The sequence below is a fragment of the Megalops cyprinoides genome, chromosome 22 (genome assembly GCF_013368585.1).
Source record: "Megalops cyprinoides isolate fMegCyp1 chromosome 22, fMegCyp1.pri, whole genome shotgun sequence".
NCBI lineage: Eukaryota > Metazoa > Chordata > Actinopteri > Elopiformes > Megalopidae > Megalops > Megalops cyprinoides.
The window spans coordinates 23,233,974-23,242,910 of NC_050604.1; the positions used below are offsets into that span (position 1 = coordinate 23,233,974).

Consider the following 8,937-nt stretch of genomic DNA (forward strand, 5'->3'; position numbering starts at 1 on the left):
GCGGCTTCTACCCCCCTTACGGCTACCCCTTCGGAGGAGTCGGGAATGCACCGCCCCGCCCGGCCAACTCTGAAGAGGAGGAGGGGGCGGAGGCGGAGGAGGCTGAGGGTGCAGAGGGGGCGGAGCCTGTTGATGCTGGAACTCCAGGCCCGGACGTGGCATTTGTGGAGGCTCCAGTGGAGGCGGTTGCCGTGGCCGTCCCTTCTACCGACATTGCCGTGGTGGACCCCGCTGATGTCGCCGCTCTCGCCGCTATCGCTGCTGACGCGGCCGCTGCCCCCCAGGACGTGCCAGCGGGCATCATCGTGGACACCGCGGCCATGGCCCCCGAATTCTCCCCCAGGGGGGACGTGCCGCTGCCCCCCATCGTGGTCGGGGATGCTTCCCCTCAGCCCCTCCCATGAGACGCGCGTTGTTATGGTAACGCACGGGACGGAGCGAAACGGATGGGTGATGTGTACTTGAAGAGAAGTCCAAAACATGCATGGGTGTAGCCACATTGATTTGAGATCTCTCTGCAAAAAAGCAGTGTAAACCCCGTCTCACTTCACACGCAAATTCAGCCTTTTTTTAAAAAAAAAAAATAATGTTCCTCTTTCCTATTTGTCATTATTCTTCTAATAAACAAGTTAATTTTCACACTGCAAGAAGCCTCATTTATTTGTCTGTGTTTTATGGTTCCGACATCCAGTGAAAGCACTGAGTTCTGCTTTAGAAGAATTCACTTCCAAACCCCAGGTGCTTTGCAACTTCTGCTCCAGCACACGCCCCAAAACGCTTCAGTACATCACAAGCACAAGGTGTCGCCACGTTGCTTCTCAGCCTCTCAGTTCAAGCAGACACAGCTGCCTCTTTTAACCCCGCCGGTGCAAGAGGGGAGGCGGTCTGCGCTGACGGAGGCGGGGCCGAGGGACAGGGCTTGCTTTAATAGGATTACAGGATCTGACAGAACGCTGACAGCGCGGAACGGCTGAAAGCTGGCCCACCGGGAGTAATCCCCGCTGCTCTACTTGCCAGCGCTCAAGGTGAACCTGTCCACAGGTGAGCCGCCAATCCCACAGTGCACCTAGAGTGCCTGAGGCAGAGAAGAAGGCACAGGAGTGGACACTGGAAATGGCAACAGAAGAATGGGTTCCACCTTGCATGTTACCATGGCAGTTTAGTTAGCTAGCTAATATATGGCTAGACATGTAGAGAAATGACCATGGTTGTTGATGCATGAATATGCTTTTGTCATAATTATCTAACTTGGACTAGATCAACATTGGTGCTAATATGAAGGTCCCAGAGCCCCCCCCCCCCCCTCACTTAGTTCTGCTTATCATTCTCCATGTGTGTGTCCCAGTTTAGCCTATGACCTGTGGGGCCGTCCTTGTAACTGATACCCCCTGCATGCCAAAGGCAACAGAACCCTGAAAGCCCGAGTCAGCTGATAAAAAGGCTTGCTGACACAATTCTAGCGTTTCTGCAAAACAGCAAGCTGGCACAGCATGTAATCCATTTTAAACACTGGGTGCCTTCCAGACGTCGGCAACTTTCACTGTCAGTCAGAATCGCTGAAACTGTCTCCCATTGGGCTGAAAATATCAATGAATCAAGACAAGCCGATCTGGGGCATCTCATCAAATGAGATGATAGTCATCTCTCTCACTTTATGGCGGAATAATGAACCTCATGCATATTAATGGCCTATTCACCCCAGCCCCCCCCCCCCCCCCCCCCCCCACATCCCTACTGACAGAGGGATGACAGCGTCATTTTCATCCATTGGCAAATCCCTAAATCCCGCTCGGGGTCACAGCGATCCTTCCACAGACCAGGGGCGAGCCATGCCAAAAACCTGAACAACTCCAAAAGTGAACCCTTTTTTTCGCTTGGACTTTGCCTGGAGTGTCTGTCAGTGTGTGTGTGTGTGTGTGCGTGTGTGTGTTTGGTCCCGACCCTCGAATGACTCGCGCTGCCTCTGCGTTGGGGACCTGCGTCAGCATGCAGAGGCTAACTCTTCTCTGAGTGCTAGCTAGGTGAGTGCGCTTCATCTCAAGTTACTCTCACGCGTTTGAAGCAACAGGCATTTAGGTCATTAGAAATCCAGAGCTGTGGTGCTCATAGCTGTAAAATCTCCATTATCGTGTGGATACGTATGTAAATGCAAAAACTACATGCAAAAATCAGTTTTTCTCTTAGAATTTGCATATCAATTTTTAAATATTTTTTAAGTGATGTTTTTTTTAAATAATGTTAACTCAGGAAAAACATATATAGGTATAATTATGTTTCAATCCTATATTAGTGTATTACTCTTTCAGTCCTCTTTTTATTTGATATCATGTCAATTTTATAGCAGCATTTTTGCTCTGCGATATGTGATATGTTCTTGCTTTCCCACCACTGGTGTGTAGCTGTTGAACACATTTTGCCAATGATACAAACATGAAGGTAGAATGTCATGGTGATCCACAGGCACAATCCAAGAGTTACCTCTAAATATTCAAAAAAAGTCAAGGTTTTAAGGTCCTAAATGTGTAGCCTTAGTTTAGGCCCCTGGGCTACCTCTAGGAGAAACCCAAACCCAGAAAATTGTTTGACAGGATGTATTCATGCATCAATTCACTTTGCAGAGATTATAGACATACTAGCTAAGAATTAAGCAAAACTTAACTTTCCTTAGTATAAGTCTTTAAATAATTAGACAATTTTTTTCAAGAAATCTCACAATTTATGTTGATGAGAAATTTACAGAGAAATTATACTGCTGTATATATAGTATGCACGGCAATGTTAAACTTAGTTTAATTGACCCGTTGTGTTATCACCTGGGACGTCCTAAAGCAGGTAGAGGGGCTGACTGAAACCTTTATCCTCCTGCAAATAATAAGACTCTTAGTTATCTCTACCCGGGGATTTAAGGCCAGGTTCCCATCAAAACAAGCATACAGTTAAACACAGATGTATAAGTGAGAAGTGTCCACAGCTGCTTCTCCAGCTCAGCCAGTAAAAAGACAGCTAGCCCTCCTTGTCTTGCACTCAGTTGTAAGATTTAAAAGGCTTGACCCCAGGTGTACCGAAACCGCTGCAGCTGAATAGAGACCGTCTTCCTAGGGACAGAGCTGCTCCACTTTTCTCATCGGGGTCCTGAGGGTAAACAGTCACTGTGGCTGAGAATTCAGTCACTCAATCTGAACAACAGCGAAGAGGTACTGTGCTGTAAAGATTAAGGAACCGGGACTATGACCAGAAGCATTCAAATATTTGTTACTTGTTATATTTACATTCACACCACAAGTTTGCACATGTCCATTCTGCCGGCTCACCCACCACAGTATTTGTGGCTGTACAACAGGGAAAGACCATGAAAGCACAGGTTGAGTAACCTGCTTGGCGGGTTCCACATAATCCCACAGCTCAGATAGCTTAAAAATCCTTCTGAGGAGATTTATCCCTATAATGACACAAAACTCACAAAAGTCCCTTGCGCTAATGTATATAACGTGATGTATGAGGCATTGTAGTTACACTGAGTTGCATCTGTTTTCACATGGATTTGGTGTCTTCAAACCATAAAAGAAGCCAACAGTGGAGGGGGGAACAGACTTGGTTATAACAAGTTATAATGGTGTGATCACAGCAATGTACAAAACAATGTAGACTTAAACTCCAAGAGTGAGTGTGGTGGGTCATTCAATCAAAAATAAAAGAAAAGAAAAAAATAACAACCGTGTTTTTTTTTTTTATGAATCAGGGCATTAAAAAATTGATGTTCACGGCACTTGACCGTCCAGCTTGCCTTGCACAGCAGCTGAGTCACGGTGGTCCCGTAGCCTTTTAAAAGTGCACCGGCTCAGGTCAGCTCTGTTCCTGCAGCCTCTGCTTCTGACCTCCTCCGGTAACACAGGTCGCCGGGGGGGACCCGCTGCCATGGCGACCGCCACCGGCAGTAACCGCGTGCACCTGGTACCTCCACGAATAGTCCTGCAGGACATGGACGAGGACACGAACAAGAAGGACACAAGGTGAGACGGGGCCTTTGGGGCGCATTATACCAGACCGCGTGGAGCCGTGGGCTTGCATTTGACAACCCTTACTGAGGGGGAAGGACCTCAACTGACCAAAACTGTGTTCGTCTCCCCTCAGACATCGCCGGCAACCCGACCCAGGACGTCTCTTTAACGTCAACAACAGCAATAACAATGAGGAGTAAGTGCAGCTGGTTTGGCTGGAAATGGCTGCTAGTATCAAACAGGGCCTACTTGTGCCTGTCGACATGTTTGTTAGCGAGATAAACCCATCAAAGATTCTGCTTTTTACTTTCTGTGGTTTTTAAAATCTCTAATTGATATCTTTTCTTCATCAGAGATGAGAAGGAAAAGAAAAAGAAGGAAAAAAAAGAGTAAGTAACCAAAAAGCGTTTCACATCTAATCTTACGAAAATACCACAGAGGCTGACTATGCCTGTGTTTCCCTGCAGAAAAAAGAAGAGGGAAAAGAAAGAAAAGAAAAAAGAAAAGGAGAAGGAGGAGAAAGAAAAAGAAAAGGAGAAAGAGAAGGAGAAGGAGAAAGAAAAAGAGAAGGAAAAAGAAAAGGAGAAAAAAGAAGGGTAGCTATACAAATTCTAGTGGCTTTTCATGATAGAAAACTCTTTGTCAGATGAATAATTGATTCATTTATTTGTGTTTCCTCTCGGCAGGCCCAAAGAGCCATTGATCATTAACCCCGGAGAGAGACTGTACTACCACTGGCTGGTTGTCATCACCCTGCCTGTAATGTACAACTGGACCATGATAATTGCCAGGTACAGCAGGGCCAATCCAAGTACTTCTTATGCATTCAAAAAGTGACCTTTCCTTCAGCTGTCTTCTGCAACAAAGTGAAAAACGGTTTACATGCTTCAGCAAAAAGATGTAGCTCATTTGAAAACAGTAGTAATGTAATAGGTGTATGAAGCAAACAGGTAAATGAGGAGTGCAGGTTACAGGTTAAAAAAGTAAAAAGCTGTAGCGTTTGTGTGCCTCATTCAGTATTCCTTTTTGAGTAGATGTAGTTCTCATCAAACCTCAGCCAAGACTGCACCCCCACAGATGGACAGCTGACTTTTTTGATTTTTCTGTCAAAACTAGTTTTCTGGTCAAGGGCACACAAGCAAAAATATTTAATTGGAAGTTTTTAAAAAAAGCTAGTAAAATATTTACACCACAGTTACACTGAAATTGCCCAGCTCCTGTGGTGGAGACAGGCAATGTCACAGGACAAAAAACAAAAAACATCCATAGGACAAAAAGAGCTGCTTGAACAGCCTTGAAAACAGGTGTTTTTTTTCTCCGCAGCATGAGGATGTGCACTTCACTGCGGCACAGAGATGACTGTGTCTTTCATCTACGCGGTCAGCTCGCACTGTGTTCTGAACGTGTGCCATATCCCGTGGCGGTGCGGAGCTAAAACGAACCCACTGTGCTTCAGAAGCGCTTTTCATGTTTAGCAAAGAAAAAAAAAAAAAAAAAAACACCGAACCCTTTGTCTTCAGGAGATAAGTGAGCTAATTAAATCCTTTCATGAAGTAAATTCCCCCATTTTATCAGATGTCGACAGAACTATTTTTGTGTGTGCTGCTCAGAAGCTCCGTGAATGATCGCGTGAGAGTCTGTGTGACTGACATTCATCAAAGATTTAAGGTCTGTCACCACAGGAGACGAAAAAAGGGTGGGGGTGGGGGGGGTGGGGGGGGGGGGGGTTGATTATTGTTCAGACTACTGTCACTTTTGAATTCATCGTTCAGTGTTTTCCATAGTTAAACTTTTAGTTTCAAATTACTTTAATTACGCTATCTGAAAAAAGACACAGTATTATGTGATCATTTGCATTGTAAAATGCATAAAGACTTTAAACACTGTGGCTGTCTGGGAGAGACAGATATGTACAGTATTTCAATCTTCCAGGCCATGTGTTATGAAAACAAAACAGTTATTTATTTGTTGTGTGTACATCTACAATATTCTATATTTGCAGATGAAAGAAAAAAAGAAACAAAAAAGGTTAAAATTTTTGTGCAGTTTAACTTGTCCATGGCATTTATATAATGTGTTCATTATATTATCTTGGGATTGTTGGGATTATCAAAGCTGTCAGCATGAACTTGTAAATCTGCTTTAAAACCTTACATTTTACCAAGCCAGTGGTTAGTGGATACTGAAAAATGTATGCTTAGATTCATTTTAAACATGATATTCTTAGTACGAAATATGAGAGGAAGGACTAAAATCTTGTCTGGGTGTTTTCTCTCTGATGTTGGTGTTCTGTTCTGTTTTCACAGAGCCTCTTTTGAAGAATTACAGCTCCAGTACCTGATGACCTGGTTCATCTTAGACTGCATATCCGACATAATATATCTGGCCGACATGGTGTTTAGGTCCAGAACCGGTTAGTACATTAGCAGGGACGGAGGAGACTCAAAGCCAAACCTTCACCTGCTCTCTGTCATTTTCATTCCGCTGGGATTGCTTTGGAAAACTGAAAAAACTTTCAGTATGGGGGAATTTTTTGTCTAGATTCAAACTAGACTTAGAACAAACTAGACTGTAGAATTTAAACACAGCAGTGTAGTTGTAGGGAGTGGGACTCATAACCAAAAGGTTGCTGGTTCAATTCCCTGCACTGCTGCAGTACTTTTAGGCAAGGTACTCAACCCAGAATTGCCTCAGTAAATAAGTAATTGTATACATGGGTAATGTGAGAATTGTAACCGATATAAGTCGCACTGGAAAAGAGGTCTGCTAAATGACAATAATGTAATGTAAAGACAAACAATTTAGATTTGAAATTGAGAAACAATTTTGTTTTTCCATTCAGATTTGGAGAAATAATGCACAAGTATTATATACACAAGTGTATATAATACGTAATAAAATAATAAATAATTGTTTTATTATTCGTTGCAGCGTATCTGGAGCAGGGGTTGTTGATCAAAGATGAGAAGAAGCTGCGTGAGAGATACTTTCAGAGTTTCCAGTTTAAGCTGGACGCGATATCCATGGTCCCCACGGACATCTTGTACTTATTCCTGGGGGTGAAGTACCCGGAGATCCGCATCAACAAGCTGTTTCGTGTCACCCGCATGCTGGAGTTCTTCAACCGCACGGAGACGGAGACCAACTACACCAACATCTTCCGCATCTGCAACCTCGTCATGTACATCCTGATCTTCTGCCACTGGAATGCCTGCTTCTACTACTCCTTCTCCAAGTACCTGGGCTTCGGATCGGACACCTGGGTGTACCCCGACGCCGAAACCGCGGAAGACCCTGACTTCGGGGAGCTGTCCAGGAAGTACGCCTACAGCTTGTACTGGTCCACCCTCTCTCTGACGACCATCGGAGAGACCCCGCCCCCGATCCTGGACTCAGAGTTCTTCTTCGTGGTGACCGACTTCCTGGTGGGTGTTCTGATCTTTGCCACCATTGTGGGTAACATCGGCTCCATGATCATGAACATGAATGCGGCCCGGGCAGAGTTCCAGGCCAGGGTGGACTGCATCAAGCAGTACATGCAGGTGCGAAAGGTGAGCAAGGACCTGGAGAACAGGGTCATCACGCTCTTTGACTACCTGTGGAGCAGCCAGAAGGCGGTGAACGAGAGGGTGGTGCTCAGGTACCTGCCTGACAAGCTGAAGGCCGAGATCGCCATCAACGTGCACCTGGACACGCTGAAGAAGGTGCGCATCTTCCAGGACTGCGAGGCGGGCCTGCTGATCGAGCTGGTGCTCAAGCTGCAGCCTCAGGTCTTCAGCCCCGGGGACTACATCTGCCGCAAGGGCGACATCGGCCGGGAGATGTACATCATCAAGGACGGGAAGCTGGCGGTGGTGGCGGACGACGGGGTCACGCAGTTCGTGGTGCTCAGCGATGGCGCCTACTTCGGCGAGATCAGCATCCTCAACATCAAGGGCAGCAAGGCTGGCAATCGGAGGACGGCCAACATCCGCAGCATCGGCTACTCCGACCTCTACTGCCTGTCCAAGGACGACCTGATGGAGGCCCTGACCGAGTACCCGGAGGCCAAGGGCATGCTGGAGGAGAAGGGCCGGCAGATTCTGCTGAAGGATGGGCTGATCGACCTGGACCCCGCCAACCTGATGCCGGACACCAAGGACCTGGAGGAGAAGGTGAACCGTATGTACAGCAGCATGGAGCTCATGCAGACCAAGCTGAAGAAGTTGCTGGCGGACCACAGCACCAAGCAGAAAAACATAAAGAGGCGCATCGCCTACATCGAGAGGCTCACTGGCGAGGAGGTGGAGGAAGATTCGGAGGAGAAGGCAGAGGAGAAGAAGGAGGGAGAGGGGAAGGAGGAAGAGACGAAAGAGGAGGAAAAGAAGGAGGGAGAGGGGGAGAAGAAGGAGGGAGAGGAGGAGGAGAAGGAGGGAGAGGAGGAGGAGAAGGGGGGAGACGAGAAGAAAGAATAGAAACAGAAGCCATTTTGGCGAGACACTCCTAAGAGCTATCACTTTGTGTAGCTTTGGACTTGAGAACTTCTGACAGCTTCTGACTGAGAATGCAAAAAATGCACCATGAATGAAATACACAACAACCACTGTAACAACATAATTACAGATACTAGCTTTTTGAGACTGTAAATTGCACTACTTTCCTCCAGCTTAATGGGAAAGAGCTGTTTGAAATGGCAGAAGGAGAGGGAGCAGACACTGCCAATGCTGTCAGTGTTTAATGGACTGGACTGGAATGGCATGGATATTAAACTATGGGCAATGCTGCTTTACTGTTTAACAATGTTAATCACAAAGCCAGGTGAAAATGGAATTGGATTTTAAACATTAATAAACATAAATGATATCCAGATTTTTCATGCCCATTTTGACACCAAGACTTCTTAGCTCTTTTTAAGAGTGTGCGCAACATCATTGCAAACTGGTAGGTGTATTTCTACAGC

General features: G+C 46.0%; 1 protein-coding gene across 1 annotated transcript; it reads left to right on the forward strand.

The window, feature by feature from the left end:
* The first annotated feature begins 3,935 nt into the window (after positions 1-3,935).
* cnga1a (cyclic nucleotide gated channel subunit alpha 1a) lies at positions 3,936-8,452 on the forward strand. Its single transcript, XM_036517258.1, is given in 6 exon segments — positions 3,936-4,010; positions 4,132-4,194; positions 4,352-4,594; positions 4,685-4,789; positions 6,305-6,411; positions 6,930-8,452. Coding segments are annotated over 6 exon segments (2,073 nt in total). The 5' UTR covers positions 3,936-3,978.
* Positions 8,453-8,937: the final 485 nt, after the last annotated feature.